This window comes from Megalobrama amblycephala, linkage group LG15 (assembly GCF_018812025.1).
Source record: "Megalobrama amblycephala isolate DHTTF-2021 linkage group LG15, ASM1881202v1, whole genome shotgun sequence".
NCBI classification, from domain to species: Eukaryota; Metazoa; Chordata; class Actinopteri; order Cypriniformes; family Xenocyprididae; genus Megalobrama; species Megalobrama amblycephala.
In genome coordinates this window covers 25,463,723-25,485,971 of record NC_063058.1, presented here as the reverse complement: position 1 = coordinate 25,485,971, position 22,249 = coordinate 25,463,723, and the positions used below count along the sequence as shown (strand labels likewise).

At 36.7% G+C, this 22,249-nt stretch overlaps 2 protein-coding genes across 7 annotated transcripts; one reads left to right on the top strand and one right to left on the bottom strand.

Moving 5' to 3' along the window:
* Positions 1-287: 287 nt before the first annotated feature.
* On the top strand, positions 288-18,128 carry si:dkeyp-50b9.1. 6 transcript variants are annotated; one of them, XM_048159558.1, is made up of 14 exons: positions 288-509; positions 1,851-1,990; positions 6,716-6,851; positions 6,948-7,131; positions 9,951-10,115; positions 11,154-11,241; positions 11,500-11,636; positions 13,750-13,811; positions 13,884-13,947; positions 14,102-14,186; positions 14,330-14,405; positions 15,148-15,216; positions 15,810-15,919; positions 17,834-18,128. In XM_048159558.1, the coding sequence occupies exons 2-13, from the start codon at positions 1,868-1,870 to the stop codon at positions 15,905-15,907; spliced, it is 1,287 nt and encodes a 428-aa protein (XP_048015515.1). In that variant the 5' UTR covers positions 288-509; positions 1,851-1,867; the 3' UTR covers positions 15,908-15,919; positions 17,834-18,128. The 6 variants fall into 6 exon arrangements, 5 of the variants coding, with proteins under 5 accessions (XP_048015515.1, XP_048015520.1, XP_048015519.1 ...); XM_048159560.1 differs by having other exon boundaries at positions 301-509; positions 11,512-11,636; positions 17,834-18,125; XR_007180214.1 differs by lacking the exon at positions 17,834-18,128 and having other exon boundaries at positions 291-509; positions 14,330-14,401.
* Positions 18,129-19,176: 1,048 nt separating this feature from the next.
* On the bottom strand, positions 19,177-21,139 carry LOC125247894 (olfactomedin-like). The gene is made up of 5 exons (XM_048159435.1): positions 21,035-21,139; positions 20,744-20,902; positions 20,417-20,629; positions 20,152-20,284; positions 19,177-20,043 (listed from the first exon to the last, which is right to left on the bottom strand). The coding sequence occupies exons 1-5, from the start codon at positions 21,065-21,067 to the stop codon at positions 19,232-19,234; spliced, it is 1,350 nt and encodes a 449-aa protein (XP_048015392.1). The 5' UTR covers positions 21,068-21,139; the 3' UTR covers positions 19,177-19,231.
* Positions 21,140-22,249: the final 1,110 nt, after the last annotated feature.

Sequence of the window (22,249 nt, the reverse complement as noted above, 5' to 3'; positions counted from 1 at the left end):
TGAAGCAGGAAGGCAGTCAAAAAGGAGAGAGTCTGATCTGAGTCGGTTGATATGATTTTTTTACTTAAAAGATTTGTTTACGAACGAAACACCTCTACAACTTTCTTAGGTGGAACACAAAACATAAAAAACTGACCACTGACTTTTTTCTAACAGGCTACAGTTTAAGTGAATGCATGACTGCTGAGTCTATTATTATACCCAACACCCGTTTTGTGTTCAACGCAATAAAGTAAGTCATTCTAGCTTTGATGGTGTGTAAATTATGACAGATTTTCATTTTGGGTGAACTATCCCTTTAAGAACCACCAAGTGGAAAAGAAACCGTCATACGTGGTCGTCGCATGTTCGTTATTGGGGACTCCAAATCCCAGGAGACACTGCGATTGAGTTCCAGCTCCACCGTTGCCATAGTTACACCGGCTGTCCAAGTGCCTAACAGCACAACGCAGCCAACTTTGAGAAGGAAGGTGTCTAAACTATCAGCATTTCTGAAGCAGGCATTAGAGGTATTTAGCTTAATAATATATTTACAGCTTTAAATATGAATAGATATTACACGCCGTTTGTGTTTAAACACGACTAAACAAATGGATTTACGGGAGACCGGTGTTAGTTGTCACACTCCAGTTAACATTTCACATTTGTTTTATTTTTCAACGTCAACGTAACACGACGTCTTGACGACAAAAAGTTATAATATTAGCATAGTTTATTTAACACTTTTGTGACAACATGTCATGATATGGTTTAGTCACAAAAATGGGAACCTACTGAAGCGGATTTAAGTAAAGTACTTTTGTTTAAAATATGAAATACTCTCCAAAAAAGCCCATCTTCCACATCTGTATTTACAGGTTTTATAGTTTATTTTAAGTTAAAAAGTAAACAGTCAACCATGAACAAAATTATGAACGAAACAAAAACAATTCATAAAAAAACCCCACAAACGTAAAAAGTACCATACTAACATTTTAAAACATTGTTTTGGCCAAAAGTAATTTATAAATTTAAGGTGAGACACCCCAGGTGAATAGGATAAAAAATTACCTAATAGATATCGCCATACTTCCCCAGCCATTTTTTGTATTACAAGTTTTCTAAAATGTTATGTTTAAATATGCAAATGAGGCGTTATCTAATTAAATATGCGCTAATTTGCATACATTTCTAGAACAAAAATCTGAATATAGGATGACGTCAGTTTCAAAATTCTTGTTGAATTTTTTGGACATATTAAATTCAAAGGTTTTTACAGAGGGAATTTTGGATATCTCTTTTTATCACTCCATAAATCAGAAAATACTATCAACAGCCAGAAAAAAACAAAATTTTTTAAGAATAAAATGTTGTATAAAATCAGGCTAATTATATATCAACAAATCCCTCTGTAAAAACCTTCAGAATATAGATAGGAATAAAACTGTATGTAAGTTATGCTGAAGTGGAAATTTCTGACTCATTTTGAGAAAAAGGCCTTTAAAGATATTTACTGTAATTGAAATCTATAGACGCAAATAGATAAAGTGCTATAAAATATACACTTAAAAGTATATTTTGGATGTTTTCTTTCCACCGGTCTGAAAAAACACTTTATGAAAAGCCAAAAAGCTCAAAATCTCAAAGTTGACAGGTGCCTGAAAAAACAGTGTTTTTGCCTGTAGTGTCCCCCCTTAACAAAATTACTGTACAAAATATGGACATTTATGAAAAATACTGTTGTCCTGAGAATATATTTCAACATGTGACAACTAGCCCCAGCGTCCTCTATAAAACTCCCTTATAGCAGGGCCAAGTGTTATAAAGTTTAATTTCATGAATGTTTATAAAGCTGTGTCCTCTCTTTTTAGGTGGTCTACGGTTTGCGATGGAGGGATGTGTGGTCCGTCACCACAGTGTTCATTTCATGGGTGATTTAACTGCTCAACCCATCATAATCAACTTCCACCAACTCTTCCAAACCAGAGATGCTCCTGCAATTCTGCCTACGGTCAGTATACCTTTCTCTCTTATTTTACATTAACATTCTTAGTAAAGAACTAGATCGATATCACATTAGAAGTCCAAAATTTGATTTCCCATAAAGGTTGTCATTTATAACTACAGATAACTGTAAATGATTGGAAATGATGGGAAATATTGGTATAAGCATCCCACCAGAAAATGCAAATATCACAAGGCATTTGCAGTGTTTTCTCTTGCTCTCATATCTTTTTGTTGGTGAGGTCTCGAGTGCTATTTTAGATTTGGAAAGATTTCTCTGTGCTTTGGTTCATCTCCAAAAAACATTAAAAGACACCACATTTGAAAGGCCAAAAAGTTCAGGATGATCACAGATATGCTCACTACACCAGCATATTACAACAGAAAATACATTTATTATGAACACTTAGGGGCAGTTTACACAACAACATTTTCAACTAAAAACAGAAAACTTCCTTTGCAATTTTCACATACAGTGTTGTCAAAATGATTGCCGTTCACACGGTTCTGTGAAAACGACTAAAAATGCTGTATTATTCACGCCAGGCCAGTAGTTGGCAATGTCACTTTGTAAAGAAACACTATCCGCTTGTTAAGTAGTGACGTAAGGAACGTAATTTCTGGGTCCAAGCCTCAACTCGTTTCACTTGAGAATGCCATCGACAGCTGTTTATGAGCGCTATTTATTCATATTAAACATCAAACATTTAAAAAAGTTAAACATTTAAAATACTAACAGTCTACACAACAGTCTCCGTGCTCACAGCGTCACAGATATTAATATTTTAACGATTTATAAAAGATGAATCACTGTCTGGCCATCTGGAATTTTGGTATGGAGATAATTTTTTGTAGTATTACACCACATTGTGTGTGTATATTAGCACCGTTTGTTGTTTTTCTTGTGGTATGAGAAATGAGCGTTTGGACCCGGAAGCGCTGCCGCGTGACGTCAGACTTAACAACCGAATAGACCAGGGGTTCCCAAACACATTCCTGGAGCTTCCCCCAAACTGCGGCTGCATCAGAAAACCTAGGCTGCTGACTTGTTACCTCACTGCCTTATCAGGCAATGACTTGTAAGGCAGCGTTTGCGCATGAAGGCACCTCACGAAACTGATTTCGGACAGACTTCTGAGGCGGCATAACAGTTTAATGATCTACAGCAATATAGCGCGAGCTTTGGTGAGAACTAAACAAATATTTAATTACTACAGTAGTAATTTCTCACTAGAAATGACATCAAAAGTGGAAAAATGTTGGTACACACAAGCTGACCAGCAAACGCAACTTTCGGACGCCATCTTTATTTTTCTAGCTCTACTTTCACAGAATGGAGCGCACAGGACTGTGGGATATCAAAGACAGAGAAGGATACATCTATGCTGCCTTCAGAAATCGGAGGAAGGTATCTCAGGAGATAGGAAGTAAAGCTGACATTGCATTCGGACGTGCCTTGATGCCTTCCTACCTTGAAATGTGTCCTCCGAAGGCAGCATTTTCCAGTTTTCAGAAGTAGCCTGCGTGTTTTCCATGTCTCCTTAATCAAACACACCTGATTCAGATCATCAGCTCATTAGTCGAGACTCCAAGACCTGGGCTGTGTCCGAAAACTGGAAAATGCTGCCTTCGGAGGACACATTTCAAGGTAGGAAGGCATCAAGGCATGTCCGAATCCAATGTTAGCTTCACTTCCTATCTCCTGAGATACCTTCATCCGATTTCTGAAGGCAGCATAGATGTATGTAGATGTAGATGACCAACATTTTCCACTTTTGATGTCATTTCTAGAGAGAAATTACTAGTGTAGTAATTAAATATTTGTTTAGTTCTCACCAAAGCTCGCCCTATATTGCTGTAGATCATTAAACTCTTATGCTGCCTCAGAAGTCTGTCCGAAATCAGTTTCGTGAGGTGCTTCATGCACAAACGCTGCCTTATGAGTCATTGCTTGATAATGCAGCGAGGCAGCAAGTCAGCTACCTAGGTTTTCAGACGCAGCCCTGAAATGGGTGTGTCGGATAAAGGAGACATGCAAAATGTGCAGTATTGGGGAGGCTCCAGGAATGTGTTTGGGAACACCTGCTATAGACTGAATACATATTACATATGCTCATGACATCACCGTTTTCACAAATTTGTAGTTTATACGGACACAGTAATGGTATTGTTTTCAAAAACTTGCACTTAAAAGTTCTCGTTTTCAGGCCCACAAAATGCCGTTGTCATGAAAATGAACGGCCAAAATGCATAAAAAGTTTTTATGACATTGTTGTCATTTAAACATACCCTAAAGCTTTTTTCTAAAACCTAGTGAGCTGCCTTGCTGCTTACTGCCTAAATAGGCTGCTGCTTTCTAAGGGATTTTTCCGAAAAAAAAAAAAAAAAAAAACACAAAAAAAATCTCAACTTGTTATATTTTGTTTCTTTTTTTGCATTTGATTTTTTTTTTTAGATTTACTTATTTCCCAAAAGTTGAGATAACTTTTTTTAATTTTGTCTGTTCAAAACATTGGACAAATCAATTAGATAAACAAAGTAAATTAAAGGGTTAGTTCACCCAAAAATGAAAATTATCTCTTTAAAATGAAAATAATCTAAAATTATTAATTTACTCACCCTCAAGCCATCCTAGGTGTATATGACTATATCTTTCAGTCAAACACAATCTGATATTAAAAATATTCTGGCTCTTCCAAGCTTTAGAATGGGAGTCAATAGGTTGTTTGCACATGACATCACAGCAGCAGCGCGAATGAGTCTGGAGGGCAGGGAGTGATTTTTCCATATAGGAATCCTATCAAAAACTCAAAATTTGTATGTTTGTGTCGTTTATGGTTGCTCAAATCGATAAAATCGAGAACCCAGAAGGTGTTTATATCGTTTACATAACTTATACCGTTTTGTATAACTTATAACGTTTTTTAACTTTAAAAGTTGTTGCCTTTAATAGCCTTTTGCTTCTGCTGATACTGAAATGAAGATGGATACCTGCTTACCTTATTCGTTTTTGACTTGGTTAAATATCCACATTCTTCATGCTATCGTTTGCAGGGAAGAGAAGCTATTTTATCTCATTGAATGATAATGTTTTCACTTCAGTTTTGTAGTTTTCCGTTCACAATGTTGATCTGGTTACCATGAGAACAGAGTCACGCTGCTGCTTCAGCATGGTAGAAAATGTCCAAATAAATAAATGTTTAACAAGCTGACAGAAGTCGATTCAGCAAGACAACACTTTCAAAAACACTCAGCTATGTGATTATTTTATTGATAGGCAGTGGGTTAAATCAGTGACATTATTAGATTTGATATACGGCATATAAAAGGCAACAATTGTATTACACAGTCCAGTTTTTTCCCTGAACGATGATGTGAGCTCCTGTTGCAATTCTCGATTCGGCATAAATGACCTACAATGGCGACATTTTTCACAATCGCGACAGAAAATCAAAATACTGCCTTAACTTCACTAGCAGAAAGGCAACAAAAACAAACCCAGATTAGACCTGAACGCGGCGTGACGGCAGCTTCACATTCTCTATATCTACCTCCTCGATGGCAATCAAGTCTTTCAATTCAGTGGAAAAGTCACTCATCTTCATAACATAAAGATCACGTCCAACATATGTTGTGATTTTCTGTTTATACCTTTCTAAACCAGCACAGAAAGGACTTTTCTCCATCTCTTCCATTCTAATTTTCACTGCTTGCCCTCCACCGGTATTTCGCGCGCCACCAGAACCACGTGATTGCAAACAACCTATAGTCACCAAGATTTTCAAGCCCAAAAAAGCACATCCATCCATCATAAAAGTAATCCATACGGCTCCAGAGGGTTAATAAAGGCCTTCTGAAGCAAAACAATGAGTTTTTGTAAGAAATATAAATGTACTTTAGTGTAATAGTGTAATAATATATTTTACACTTTAGTGTAAATATATATTTTCAGTATAATGTATAATCATCACTCTCACCTCATTTGCTGTTTGATTCATTTTTCACTGACGTTGCAATACTCTCTAGGATTGCCTTCTCCGCAAAGGATGTATACAATAGAATTTGGCCAAAAGAAGATATATTAGTAGGCAACATAATTAAGTTGCATACTTTTTTTTTTGGAAGTGCCTTTGCGTCAGAGTACCTTAAAATGCTTCCTATGTAGGCAGCTCACTTGGATGTGGAACAACATAAATGTGAAAAATTGCCTCATACACGCCCATACATTTACACCCACCCACACGCTAATTCATTTCAATCCCACTTAGCCTCTTTTATTATCTTGCTTGCTTTCCCTTCATTGATGTTTATTGATTATTGAGTGCTGTATTCCACTTCCTTTCCACATATTAACTCCCTCCTTGTTTTTGAAATTTTATCTGGGCTTTTATAGCTCTCACTCCACAAAATATGAAATTATAGAGCCAGCACGATCAGGAATATAGGTCACATTTCAGCATCCCATCGTGTTGTCAAGGAACTCCCAGTCTTAATTGAATGGATTTTTCCTCACTGCTGCACAGCTAGAGCTTTGCAAACACTGGTGTGGGGGGTGGGCGTCATGCTGCAGTCGTCCTTTTGCGCTGAATTGCCGGCCGCATGACGTCTTGAGTCCACTGCTCTTTTCTTCATAACCTAAGGCAGATGTTTTGATTTTTTGTGTTCTGTGTTGACATTTACATGCATATGTTTGTGCGAGCATGTGTGCTCAGAGATTCTCTTGATCTTGCAGATAAGGAATGAGGATGTTCTTCGGGCTGTGGTGGCTCTGTTGGACACATCCTTGCCTGATGTCGGCCCCAGAGACGTGCACGAAACAGTGCACTACCCTGGGACATGTACTATTATTTTATCACGGGACCATGCAGGTATGAAATTCACCTTGGTTGGGCAATAGAGCATAAATTATGCTAGTGAGCATGAGTGTTGACCTAAGAGTATTTTATGCTGATTTCTCTTTGCAGATGTTTTAGAGGACTATAGGGGCAGGACTACCAGAAACAAGGGGATAAATGTGAGCCCAGTGCCCTGTAAAACAACAGACAGACCCAATTCCACACTCAAGCTGTTTGCTGAGCTATACAGTGACTCTGAAGAGGATCCAGAGGAAACCTCAGAGGAGACGCCAGAAGTGGAGACAAGTAACAGGTTGAGCTTTTTTAAAAAGTAACTCTAAAGGTGTGCTTGCATTTGCCATTGTTCCGTTTTCAAGTACGAAATCCAGTCATATGAATAGGAATCCATGATTGGGAATTTCGTGTGAGGGCGAAAGATTTCCCCACACAGATTTCGCAACTGGTATCGCTGCATTGACCAACAGAAAACCATTATTTTCTTAGTATGAAGAACATTTTAATAATCTGAAGAACATTTTTCCACTATAAAGAGCCTTTTGTGAAAGGATCTTCATGGAACCACAAGTGTCCAAGAAAAATGGTAGTGATTTATGCTGTCAAACTCCAAAATAGACTCAAAAACACCACAAAAGTATCATAAAAATGGCTATGTTCCAGGTTTTCTGAAACCATATAATTGTGTTGTGTGAGAAACACTTGATTGAAAATTAATCAGTCATTCCGATTGAGAATTAATGTGACAGAGTATGACATGATTTGACACAAATCGTTTGCTGATTCTGTTAAAGATAATGGGATTACGAAGGCTTTTTCCCAGATCCTCTTTGGTAAACAGTTTGCCAAGTGTTGCTTATCAGCTCCATCCCTCCTTCTATAGGCACAGATTTGGAAAGGAGCGAACTGGAGTGAATGTTTATTTATTTATGACAATTTGGAAGGAATAAATTTAACAGAGATCATCATGACCTTATTATGGTCAATAACAATGACAAATGCCACCATGCCTGTATGCCGGTAAGTTTCTATGTTAACGCAACTGTGTTTCAGTGACAATTGTATCCTATTATGGTAACTTACTAGGACAATGTTAGTGCATAGTGTGACAGAATATTGTTGAAGATGGCAAAAAGTTGGTTGGTTTTGTACAAAATTGCTACCCAGGGGTGTGTTTCCCAAAAGCATAGTTGCTAACCTGTTAGCAACTTAGTTGGTTGGCAATGGGAAATTGTATTGCAACCAACAAAATTGCTAACTTAGTTAGCAACTATGGTTTTGGGAAATGCTCCCCAGGTTCACAAAAGGAATACAATTTTAATTTTGATAATACTTAAAGGCACAATATGTAAGATTTTTGGATTGAAATATCCAAAAACCCCTAGAACAGCGTTATATATTTTGTTGACTTGTGTAGTATCATTATCCCAAATGTTTCCAAGAATGTTTAAATCCAGAGAAATCTGTAATTTTAACCAGAACACATTGCCTATCAATGACATCATACCTGTGTTATCATATCATTTTGTAGAAATCATGGAAACAACAAAGACTCTAATATATTGTTTTGTTAGACAGGTGAGCAACTGTTTTAATACATTTATTGACAGAAAACTAATCATTATATAGCTCAACACAGTCTTATTGTTTAAATCTCATTTACTTGATTTACAGCGATAAACCATGTTTTACCATGATTAATAATTAATTTAACCACGTTACCATGTTTTACCATGATTAATAATAATAGTTACGCTGCGCTTGAGTGTGTCACACTTGTCTCTCATTAGCAATCGCTCGAGCGGCCTCGTTCCTCTCCAACGGTTTTCAGCCACACCCTGCTTCATATGACAGTAATGTTAATAAATCTTTAATACATTAGCTCATCCATGAATATGATTTCTGCCCGAGTCTCGTCGGATTGTTTTCCACTGGCTGTAGACGTGAAGACAACACCTCCCATGATTCCGCCAGATCATGGCGTCATCAAACTACGCCTTTGTTTTAAAGGTGCCCTAGAATTAAAAATTGAATTTATCTTGGCAGAGTTGAATAACAAGAGTTCAGTACATGGAAATGACATACACTTGAATCTCATTTGTTTAAAAGACCTCCGATGAACAGGCGAATCTCAACATAACACTGACTGTTACGTAACAGTCTGGGTGTACGCCCCCAATATTTGCATATGCCAGCCCATGATCAAGCATTAGACAAGGGCAGCCAGTATTAACGTCTGGAGCTGCACAGCTGAATCATCATACTAGGTAAGCAAGCAAGGACAACAGCGAAAAATGGCAGATGGAGCAATAATAACTGACATGATCCATGATATTTTTAGTGATATTTGTAAATTGTCTTTCTAAATGTTTCGTTAGCATGTTGCTAATGTACAGTTAAATGTGGTTAAAGTTACCATCGTTTATTACTGTATTCACGGAGACAAGACTGTCGTTATTTTCATTTTTTAAACACTTGCAGTCTGTATAATTCATAAACACAACTTCATTCTTTATAAATCTCTCCAACAGTGTAGCATTAGCCGTTAGCCACGGAGCACTATCAAACTCATTCAGAAACAAATGTAAACATCCAAATAAATACTATACTTACGCGATTAGACATGTTGCATGACAAATACTTTGTAAAGATCCATTTTGAGGGTTATATTAGTTGTGTGAACTTTGTTTATGCACTGTTTAAGGCAAGCGCGAGCTCCGTGGGCGGGGAGCGTGAGCATTTAAAGGGGCCGCAGCCTAAATCGGCTCATATTTAATGATGCCCCAAAATAGGCAGTTAAAAAAATTAATTAAAAAAAAATCTATGGGGTATTTTGAGCTGAAACTTCACAGACACATTCAGGAGACACCTTAGACCTATATTACATCTTTAAAAAGACGTTCTAGGGCACCTTTAAATAAGTGACCTCTAGAGGTGAAAACTACATAATGTGCCTTTAATGTAAGGGTGTGTGAATATCCAAAATATTATTTTAACATTTGATTGCAGTCATGCTTCTTATAGTTTCAAGTCTTCTAGTTACTGTTCTGTTGATATAAAATTCCAGAACATTTTTAAGTTAAAGTTTGTATGAGCCTGTTCTCTGTTTCCCTGTAGTTGGTCTTGGGAGCGATTCTGTGAAGGCCTACAGGAGTTTGTGGAAGGAGTGAGGGATAGGAAAGAAAGAAGAGCAGTACAAGGAGAAGACGGAAAGATCCCGCCATCCGCCGTAGGAGTTGAATCTCTGATTGTGGCTGCTGCTTGCTATGAAGTCAAGCTACTGTAAGCAAAGTACAAGCACTGTGCCTGATTCAATCAAACAGCTGTGAAAGAGCCATATAATACTATTTTGTGAAATAAAACACTAATGGTTTAAAGCAAGATACTTTTCTTCTGTTAGTATCCTATAACATCATTTGGCAATGCAGTAAAGCTTTGTCAATTGCATTTTGAAGTCATTTTTTGCAATAAAGAGGAAGTTTCGCAGACAAAATATGGATATTACACAAAATGTAAACCAAAGTCGAGCTAATTTGTTGCATTCAACAAGGGATGTTCACACCAAACTTCATACACATGCAAACTAGGGATGCGCAAAATTATTTTCATGTTATCTTAATCAATTCAAAAGCTCTCAGGTTTGACGACATGCATAATTTTGCATGCTTACAATTTATTACAACAACCCCTTGAACCCTACTCCCATTCACATACTTTTTATTGCAAGTGACTGATTTACAAAACTTTCCATTTTGTCTGTTTCGTTCTTTTTGCATTAAAAGGTAATAGAATATCCTCTGTGCAAAATCATCTTCCACCTACAATCCACAAGTCTAAATCAAACTTAGTCCACCTGCAAGAACAAGCTCCTAACTGTCCTTCCCTGTAGCCTCAGTCAGCATTTCAGCTCTTTATGAGTGGAATCCATCCAGGATTCCTAAAAAAGACTTTATTTATATCATCAAACTGAAACAAGCCTTGTCATTATGAGATCCCACTGAATGCTGTTGCTCCACCCTGAGTCTATTTCCAGTCCAGAGGGGCTGAAGAGTGGAGAAACCTGCCCTGCCCTGCTGACTGTGGGGTGTTATTACCAGTCAATGAGAGACTTTAGCTTCCTCTCTCGCTCTTTTCCCTCTTCTGCACTCTGTATTTGAGCCAATGGCTTCCACATGGCCTGTGGTTTAAGTTTAACCTCAAGTGTCTGCCATACACACCCTTACTAGAATGTGGAAACATGTAAAAGGGACGTTTCTCTGGAAATCAAGCAATATGCTGATCTAATGATTTGGAGTCTTCTGTTTCTGTCTGTGAAACTAGGTCTACAGGAGAAACGGTGCTTCAGCTGTCTCTTTTGGCTGTTAGGAAATGCCACTGGCGCCTTGGGATTGGCAGCTACATCATGGAGGTAAACATAAACACAAATTGCTTCTGTTTAGACCTTGTCAAACTTCTTGTATATGTTCTGCTTTGAATAGTTGTGAATGACACTGTATATCAGCGCTGCTGTGTCTTAACAATTACTTGGGGTGCAAGTTAATAAACACGGCCTAGAAGTTTGTATTTTGCTTAGACACTGCCCTCTGTTGATTGCATGTGGTACTGCTATTTAGTTTTTTTGTAAAAATTCAGTCTGACGGTTATAATTCTTTTGTTTGTTTTATGGACTTTGTTTCAGCTGCTGAAGACTCAGTCTGCAGTAGGACAATATGATGCACTTGTTGCTCACGTTGACACAGATGCAATAGGTTTCTTCAAACGACACGGGTTCACAGACGACCTCCTCCTCAATGACAAGTTCAAGTACAGATGATACAAAAATCACGCTCACAGACTGCCCATGGACCATCTCATAAAAAGACTTTCTCAAAATGGCAATCATATTTACTTTCCTCTAAATGCCATATAAAACAAGGCAATTGAACAGATGGTCCATCTAAGTGGGTCATTCTTAGCCAGAATACGCCGAAAACTGGACTAGACTTTATGCTGATTATTAAAAATCTTGCTGCGTCTGTGAGACCAATATGTCTATATTGACAGCGGATATGAGGCGGGAGTTGCTGATTATTTTATTATTGTTTAAACAAACAGTGCCATCTTATGCCAGGTGGTGTACGACTTACTGTATAAATTTATAAATGCAATAAATTAATTTTATTAATAATTAGGGCTGTCAATCTAGTTTAATATTTAGTTGCAATAAATCTCAAAATGTTTCTGTAGTTAATGCATTTAGTTCCTTTAAAGGTCCTGTTTTTCGTGTTTTTTTGAAGCTTTGATTGTTTATAGTGTGCATTATAACGTGTTCATGTTTCGCGTGTAAAAAAACACAGTATTTTTCACATAATTTACTTATCTGTATACCGCTGTTTCCACTGTCATAAAAACGGGCTGATGACTTCCTTGTTCTATGAAGTCCCTCCTTCAGAAATACGTAACGAGTTCTGATTGTGCCAGCGGTTCCTGTGTTGTGATTCGACAGCAGCTTAGCGCTCCTTGCCCGGAAAGGTCACGCCTCTTACCATAACGTGGAGATGCACGCGCTCAGTGTTATTGTAAACATGTCTTTAATTTTACCCTATCAATTTGAGCCGGAATCAGACCCGGTGATTGGACTGCGGGATGAAAATAACAGCGTTTCGACGACATGGCGACAAACACACTCTACAAACGCAACTCTTGTGTATTCCTGTGGGCGGAGGTTAGTCAAAAAACTGTTTTAGTGACGTCATTAAAGGAGGAAGTAGAGGGATGTAGTCCAAACTGGCCGTTCGATGTAGGCGACTTCTGTTAAATAAAATATCTCGCTTGGCATTGAACTTTGAGCTTTAAAATTTTACAGATTTTATTTATACTCTGACAACAACATTACACACTAACTAAAGTTTGAAACATGGGATCACGAAGAACGGGACCTTTAAAAAAAATTAGGCATTCAAAAATATTTATTAGGTATTTAAAAAATATCTAATCATGCATTATACAACATTAACTTTGACTGAACTTTTAATAATTTATTAAAACAACCATTTTAACCATTCAGTAATTCAATAATAATAAACAGTGTTGTTATTGTTAACAAAAACTATTAAAAATCAGTTTTATAATTGAAGTAAAGCTGGAATAATGTAAAATATAAACCTTAAATTTTAAAATTAAATGAAAAATAAATTTTTTTGCCTTTGCAAATAACCAAAATAAATACGTTTATATAAAATTACAAAATTTTACAAAATTTTAAATGACTACAATTACTAAATTTTAAATGAAAGCTAAACAAAAATATATAAAAATCTAATAAAAATTATGATACCACATAACAAAATTACTAAAACTTAAACTAAAATATAAACTGAAAATATAAAAATAAAAGCTAATTCAAAGTCTTAATAAATACTATAATACTATAAATAATACTGAAATAAAACAGATAATACAATCAAAAATACAGTCAAACCAAAAATTATTCAGACATTTTTGATATTTTTGGTATATTTTTACTAGTGGATGCAGGACATTATAGTTCATTTATGCAAAATAAAGTAAAGTGTGACATATTATACCCAAAAATTCTTCATTCAGCGGACTACCAGTAAAATTGCTAAACATTTGGAACCAAAAATTATTCAGACACTTTGACCTGACCATGTTTTATTTAAGTGTTATCTGACATAATTAGGATTATTTTTTCTGACACAGTTTAACTGAGATTTTGTCATATTTTATTACCATTTTTTTAAACTATAGTGAATAAACTGTATTAATGAATGAAATGTTCAAGGTGTCTGAATAAATGTTGGTTTGACTGTAATTCAGCTATGTTTATTAAGCAATCATATAAAAACCTTTTTTTCAAATTTGATTTAATGATACTCAATAAATTCTGAAAGTTTTGTTTTGGTATACTGCACAGAGAGCTGAAAGATGACTGGACCAACAGTATTCTCATGAGCTACCTGCCACCCTTTACTACAGGTGAGACACACACACACACTCATGAACACACAATTACAACTTCATGTTTTCGTTCAACACATTTCCCTTTAGACCTACAGATGAGAAATCCTGTTTTTACGAGTTTACGAGAGTTGGAGATGGACATGGATATGGCGTGAGTTAATCTTCACTGACTTGTTGTGAGTGCGTTTGCTAAGTTTGTTCTAACCCTAAATATGAGCAACAATCTTAGCAAGCACCACTAATAATAACCTAAAATGTATTAAACAACATCTGATTACAAGATTAATGGTGTCTCTGTTTCTTAGAAGGTCACAGGCTCTCAATGCATATCAGCAACAGGTGATGTGTGTCACCAGGCTACTCAAAGAAGTCAAGACCTTACGTGAACAGGTGATATTACATTTTGTACAATATTTGATGGTCCTCTTACTTACTGAAACGTGTCAATTTGTTATAATCACAGATAGACTGTGTTTCTATATCAATTTTCTAATGTGTGTGTGTGTGCACTTCCATGGCGAGTGGTTTTTCAGATAGGTCTAGAACGTGAGGAAGTGGACCGTCTCAACTCCAAACTAGAACTCGAAAAACAAAAGAGGCATGATGTAGGTATGTTTGTACAGGTGCAAATTCATTATGCCCCAATATTTCCCTTCCAATTTTACATTAAAGGGTTAGTTCACCAAAAAATGAAAATAATGTCATTAATTACTCACCCTCATGTCTTTCTACACCTGTAAGACCTTCGTTCATCTTCAGAACACAAATTGAGATATTTTTGGTAAAATCCGATGACTCAGTGAGGCCTGCATTGCCAGCAAGATAATTAACACTTTCAGATGTCCAGAAAGCTACTAAAAACATATTTAAAACAGTTCATGTGACTACAGTGGTTCTACCTTAATATTATAAAGCGACGAGAATACTTTTTGTGTGCCAAAAAACAAATCTTTTGTTTCGAATCAGTGATTCAGATCAAACTGCTGAAATCATGTGACTTTGGCGCTCCGAATCACTGATTCGAAACAAAAGATTTGAAGCTTCATAAAGCAGTTTTTTTAAATCGGCCATCTCTAGATGTTGTTGAAAAGTCATTATTTTGGGTTTTTTTTCACACAAAAAGTATTCTCGTCGCTTTATAATATTAAGGTACTAACATGAACTGTTGACTTCACATGAATCCGATGACTGCCATCGGATTTCATCAAAAATATCTTAATTTGTGTTCCGAAAATGAACAAAGGTGTGGAACGACATGAGGGAGAGTTTTCATTTTTGGGTGAACTAAGCCTTTAAGTGTTAGATGAGGGCCAATGCAATCTAAATTTATCTCTTTTACTCATTTCTGTAGAAAACAGGTTCTTGATGTACAGGCTGAAGAATGCACAAAAACTGTTAGGCAGTAATGACTCAGACTCAGGTGAGTGCTTGTTTCATCTAGCAGTGGTCATTCACATTTAATTAGCTGCAAACGGCACATATGATACCCTCCAATCTCAGCTGATTTGAACAGTTGCTCTAAAATGCTCATGTGCTGTAATAACGGTTACCCGCAAGGTCTCTGCCTGTCATATTGACTAAGCGACCATGATATCCTTTTGAAGCACCTGACCAATAACAAGCTCAGACTGACCTTTGCTTGCACATCCAATTATAAGAGCCGCTTGTCTTCTAGCCTGTGACTCATAGAACAGAGTTATAATGACTCATAAAGCTCCACTGGCTCAACAGTGAAGGGCGAAGAAAAACCCATAAGATCGATGCTGTCTATAAAAAGAAAGCCAAGAGAGGTACGATAATGAGTACTCAACAAGTGCGAATTCGCTTCAGTCAGAACAAGTAGACATTTAGTGAAGAAATAGGACATTTTAAGCAGGACATGAAGTGGAGTATATGATGAAAGAACTTGCCTCATCCAATGCTTTTTGTCTCATAGATAAAGCTAAAGTTGAGTTGTAAGGAACAACATGCAACATAAAGTGTTTTGAACATATTTGATTGTCTAATTTCCAGATGACCAGGAGCATTCAAAACCAGGAACAGAAGAGCAAGAACAAGCACAGTCCAAAGAACCTTTAATCCAGACACCAGAGGGCGCTGGAGGCTGTTGATTAAACTGCTGCATTCTTATGGAAGTAAATTAATGCCAAATGTTTTTGAAATAAAAAGCTTGTTGAATTGCTCTAACTGAAAAAAAATATGCATTACATTAGCTGTACTTGCATTTAGATGCACTGTATTTTTAAGGCTTGCATTTTTATGGGATGAAATTCAACACAGTCGTATATTTAAGCTGTGAATATTTCAATTAAAAATATTTCACACACATTTTCATTATTAAAAATTAAAAAATTCATATTCAGATTTCAAATTTCACTTCCAAGATATTTATTCTGTTTAAAAATACAACCTATAAAATTCGACTAGCAATTTTCAGTCCATTTTATTTCACTTTACAAATTCGCTTCCACAAATTCAGTGGCTCAAATTCGGCAGAAAATTCAACATTTCACATCCGGGAACTGCAGGAAGAGCAGTAGAGTGCCGATGCATCATCTCTATCTGCTGTTAGTCTTCTTCACCAGCAGGTGCCGCTAGCGGCTGTTTAAGAAGACCAAAGCAACGCTAGTAAGTCATTCATTCATAAAAACGGATTTACAGAATTAGAGCAAGCGGTAAGTGAATGTGTGATGATTATCAGGGCCAGTATAAATGCAGAAAAGATGATAAAGACACAAAAGCTGCATTTATGTTTAATTCAGTGTCTTTATGCTTACTTTCCCTGTGTAGCTACAGCTTTCTCTACAGTGAACAAGATAACGTTATTGCCCGATGCTGGTGTATAGATCAAACGTTAAATCTGAGATAGACATATATTTCTCTCTGTTGTTTAGTTTCCTTAACTTTGTATTGCAGCGCTGTGTTGTAATACTAGGGCTTCCCTCATCCGTCATAGCTGCCATCAGGACATATAAACTCTTAACACAGCTTAATGGACTCGTACAGTGATATAAAAGACCAAACTCGCACCTCATTTGTGATGTAGGTTAGACTATATAGGCTCCAAGAAAGCAGATACTGGCATAAAGTTGATTTGACGCTGAACGTTTGATTATGATATTCGCAAATTTAGGGACCGTCTCTAAAGTTACGACATTCTGTATTGTAACTTCTGTATTGTATTCCCTCCATAGGCGCCATAAATCGGCGCCTATGGAGGGAAGCCCTAGTATTACAACACAGCGCTGCCATATAAAGTTAAGGAAACTAAACAACAGAGAGAAATATATGTCTATCTCAGATTTAACGTTTGATCTATACACCAGCATCGGGCAATAACGTTATCTTGTTCACTGGAGAGAAAGCTGTAGCTACACTGGGAAAGTAAGCGTAAATACACTGAATTAAACATAAATGCAGCTTTTGTGTCTTTATCAGCTTTTCTGCATTTATACTGGCCCTGATAATCATCACACATTCACTTACCGCTTGCTCTAATTCTGTAAATCCGTTTTTATGAATGAATGATGACTTACTAGCGTTGCTTTGGTCTTCCTAAACAGCCGCTAGCGGCACCTGCTGGTGAAGAAGACTAACAGCAGATAGAGATGATGCATCGGCACTCTACTGCTCTTCCTGCAGTTCCCGGATGTGAAATGTTGAATTTTCTGCCGAATTTGAGCCACTGAATTTGTGGAAGCGAATTTGTAAAGCGAAATAAAATGGACTGAGAATTGCTAGTCGAATTTTATAGGTTGTATTTTTAAACAGAATGAATATTTTGGAAGTGAAATCTAAAAGGTGAATATGAATTATTGAATTTTTAATAATGAAAATGTGTGTGAAATATTTTTAATTGAAATATTCACAGCCTAAATATACGACCATGTTGAATTTCAGCCCATAAAAATGCAAGCCTTAAAAATACAGTGCATCTAAATGCAAGTACAGCTAATGTAATGCATATTTTTTTTCAAATAGTGCAATTCAACAAGCTTTTTATTTCAAAAACATTTGGCATTATTTTACTTCCATACATTCTACATTAAAATATATGAAGGGCTATGTGTGATATGATTATAAGCATTAAACATACTATATTTATTTATTATGCATTGATTTTCATCAGATTTTTAGGCATGTCTGATGGTGATGTAAGTTGGATTGTTTTCATTATAAATTTTGTACCTTTTATTGCAGACTTGAGAGAGACAAATGTTAAAGGTGCCCTAGAATTAAAAATTGAATTTATATTGGCATAGTTAAATAACAAGAGTTCAGTACATGGAAATGACATACAGTGAGTCTCAAACTCCATTGTTTTCTCCTTCTTATATAAATCTCATTTGTTTAAAAGACCTCAGAAGAACAGGCGAATCTCAATATAACACCGACTGTTAGGTAACAGTCGGGATCATTAATATGTACTCCCACAATATTTGCATATGCCAGCCCATGATCAAGGCATTTTACAAGGGCAGCCAGTATTAACGTCTGGATGTGCACAGCTGAATCATCAGACTTGGTAAGCAAGCAAGGACAACAGCGAAAAATGGCAGATGGAGCAATAATAACTGACATAATCCATCATATCATGATATTTTTAGTGATATTTGTAAATTGTCTTTCTAAATGTTTAGTTAGCATGTTGCTAATGTACTGTTAAATGTGGTTAAAGTTACCATCGTTTCTTACTGTATTCACTGAGACAAGAGAGCCGTCGCTATTTTCATTTTTAAACACTTGCAGTCTGTATAATTCATAAACACAACTTCATTCTTTATAAATCTCTCCAATAGTGTGTAATGTTAGCTTTAGCCACAGAGCAAAACCTCAAATTCATTCAGAATCGAATGTAAACATCCAAATAAATACAATACTCACATAATCCGACGCATGCATGCAGTATGCATGACGAACACTTTGTAAAGATCCATTTTGAGGGTTATATTAGCTGTGTAAACTGTGTTTATGCTGGTTAAAGCAAGCGTGAGCTCCGTGGGTGGAGAGCACGAGATTTAAAGGGGCCGCACAGCATAAATCGGCTCATGTTTAATGATGCCCCAAAATAGGCAGTTAAAAAAATGAATAAAAAAAAATCTATGGGGTATTTTGAGCTGAAACTTCACAGACACATTCAGGGGACACCTTAGACATATTACATCTTGTAAAAAAAACGTTTGATGGCACCTTTAATTGTTTGATGTCAATTGTCACATTTTTGGGAATATTTGTTATTTTTGCATTTGTTTGTATGTTGTACCTCTGTCTCATATACAGTAGTTTATGAATGTCATGTTTTGAGAGTTGCTCTCTTGGCTCCCAGAAGTAAAAGTCTCTGACCATCTATATACCAACTTTGGGAAATAAACAAGACCAGTTTTGAATTTGAAACACAAGACACTTTTTATTGGGTAATTGCATTTGAAACGCCCTCAGAAGAAAGTATCATATGCTAAAAGATATGCATCATTATACAAGTAGAGTTTGCCATCAACAGGATTGTAGTTGAGATTGGCTATTCCAGCAGAAACCTTCTCAAAAGGCAAAGAAAGAGTGTTTATCTCTTGGCCAGTGGTTGTATCAAAGGCATAAAACACCTCTTCTTGGTAAGTACTAACATAGCGTGTAGCGTACAGGACCCCGCACACCATAAAAGTGCTGGTGACGGACCTCTTAAAGAGATGTGTCTTCCAGGTATGTGTGATATTGAGCTCCAGCGGATCTAAGCGACTCACAACAATGTTGCCGTGGTTCTCTTCAGTGGCATATATCACCCACACGGCGTCTTGATCAGCCTCCAGGTCGATGTCTGTCCAGTCACGGCAGCTGTAGTAGCAGAAAGGGAACTTGTTGTCGATTCCGGCACCATCCAGTTTCATACGTTTGGTTGCTTTTGTTGTAATGTTGAAGCTGCAGATTTCAGCAGTGCTGTAGCATTGGTAAAATACGGTATTGTCATACAGTATAGTGCCAGAGCCCTGAACGGCATTTTTGTCACTGTAGGATGGTGCTATCGGTTCATCTTTGTAGTTCTTGTTAGACATGAAGTCTTCATGTGAGTTGTAAATCCTGATTGTGTTCCCATGCTTGTGTCCACTCACCAAACAGTGTTCCCAATAACGTTCCTTATTGGTTAGTAGGGCATCACGACCCCAGGCACCAGAAATATAGGACTTGCTAAAGGAATTGAGCTTGGTGACACTTGGAGAACTTATTCTGGTCATGATGCGCTGATGACAAGTGCCTGCAAGTAATTGTAGTAACACAGTTTGAGCCTTTTCTTAGTTTGTTAGAACCTTAAATCCTTCCTTCAGAGAAAAAAAAAAAATCTCACAAATAGTAATGTACTTACTTCTGAAATTGTTTGGTATGGTCTTGCAAGCCTGTGCTCGGTTGTTGAGGTTACGTAACCTCTTCTTCATGGTCTCCAGGTTGAAGAAATCATCTTTGTACATCCTCTGGACATCATGTTTTGCCTTATTTAACTGAGAACACCACAGATGGCACCATTAAAAACTGTGATCACATTCACTATTATTTTGTTTAAGTAGTTTTGTCATTCGAAACACTGATCACGAAAAGAAAATAGCTTAGAAATATTTATGATCAATGTCTACCTCACTTAGCAGGTTATGTGTCTCGTTGTTGGGGTTCTCCATGTGTGCTTCATTGACAATTTGATGGATTTCCTCGAGTTCCTGGTTCAGCTGTCGCAGGTGAAGGGCGTTGTACAGTCCACTTGTGTGAAGGTAATTAAATGCTTTCAGACGGGCTGTGATGTTCTGAAGATTGGCTCCCATCAACGGCAGTTCTGCATCTGTGTTCCTCAACTGGAAGTAGTTTATTGATATAATTCAAGATTCTTCTCAATTTAAATGAACCACATCTAAAAATCAATGCAGTGTAGTTGCAACTCTTATAAAGAACCTTAACTGATACCTTACCTTTTCCTCAAATTCATTCAGATTCTTCTCACAGGTCTGGACCTGTTTTGTGACTTCCACAAACTGTACAGCAGGGAAGGTCCAGATAGAGCTGTTTATTTTGCACAAACATGAATCTGTCTTCTGTAGACCTGGAATTCTCTGAGCTTCAACAGTCGCCTTATGTACAAACACAATTAGATTACAATGCCATACATGTACAAGTTCTATCATCATTTCTTAATCATTTTTCAGAGATATCAGAATTGTAGAAACCTGTGAGCTAATTCAAGACACAAATAAAAAACTTACGATGACTGTGAGGAGGAGCAGGTTGACGAACATGTTGACCGAATGGACTGAAAGACTAAAGATCTGCTTTAAACCACCACGCAAACACTAAGATGACGCAAATTTTATTTATGCTAATTTGCAGTTTTGGGGGTCTGTTGAAGAGGATGTGAAACTGCACATATTGCTCATTTCAGCAATTCAGGAAAAAATTTAGTTGAGAAATGTGGAAAAAATTCTACCACAAGTTCCCCCCTAAAATTTTTCAACCCCAGTTCATTATAGATTTTATGTCAACATCTGCACTTTTATTACATCATGAAGACTGCAAACTGATTTCAGTACTGCATGATACTGAAACTACAGAAATTAAGGAAACACAATCTTTTAGTTAACTAGTTTTAGTTTTTCTTACGTCAGTACAATATAACAAAAATATGTAAATACATGCATTTTACTAATGAAGATTTCAAGGAAAAATGTCATTCATGAAGAGGACAATTTTTAACTTTTTCTCATGTCAGCAAAAATCTGGTATTCTTCTTACAATTGGTATTGGTGTTGATATAATTTTTTAAAATTTGTTGTATATCCTTAATTCTTATATTGGTATAAATCACATAAGATGATCAAACCTGTGAATATACAGTGGGTACGGAAAGTATTCAGACCCCCTTAAATTTTTCACTCTTTGTTATATTGCAGCCATTTGCTAAAATCATTTAAGTTAATTTTTTTCCTCATTAATGTACACACAGCACCCCATATTGACAGAAAAACACAGAATTGTTGACATTTTTGCAGATTTATTAAAAAAAGAAAAACTGAAATATCACATGGTCCTCAGTATTCAGACCCTTTGCTCAGTATTTAGTAGAAACACCCTTTTGATCTGATACAGCCATGAGTCTTTTTGGGAAAGATGCAACAAGTTTTTCACACCTGGATTTAGGGATCCTCTGCCATTCCTCCTTGCAGATCCTCTCCAGTTCTGTCAGGTTGGATGGTAAACGTTGGTGGACAGCCATTTTTAGGTCTCTCCAGAGATGCCCAATTGGGTTTAAGTCAGGGCTCTGGCTGGGCCATTCAAGAACAGTCACGGAGTTGTTGTGAAGCCACTCCTTCGTTATTTTAGCTGTGTGCTTAGGGTCATTGTCTTGTTGGAAGGTAAACCTTCGGCCCAGTCTAAGGTCCTGAGCACTCTGGAGAAGGTTTTCGTCCAGGATATCCCTGTAC

Coding starts and splice junctions, on each gene's coding strand:
- si:dkeyp-50b9.1 (XM_048159558.1), top strand. CDS start 1,868: ATGGAGGGATGTGTGGTCCGTCACCACAGTGTTCATTTCATGGGTGAT. Junction 11,242..11,499: donor TTGGCAGCTACATCATGGAG/GTAAACATAAAC, acceptor TTTGTTTTATGG/ACTTTGTTTCAGCTGCTGAA. Junction 11,637..13,749: donor CTCCTCAATGACAAGTTCAA/GTACAGATGATA, acceptor TATACTGCACAG/AGAGCTGAAAGATGACTGGA.
- LOC125247894 (XM_048159435.1), bottom strand. CDS start 21,067: ATGTTCGTCAACCTGCTCCTCCTCACAGTCATC. Junction 20,285..20,416: donor CACATAACCTGCTAAGTGAG/GTAGACATTGAT, acceptor TGGTGTTCTCAG/TTAAATAAGGCAAAACATGA. Junction 20,044..20,151: donor CATACCAAACAATTTCAGAA/GTAAGTACATTA, acceptor AATTACTTGCAG/GCACTTGTCATCAGCGCATC.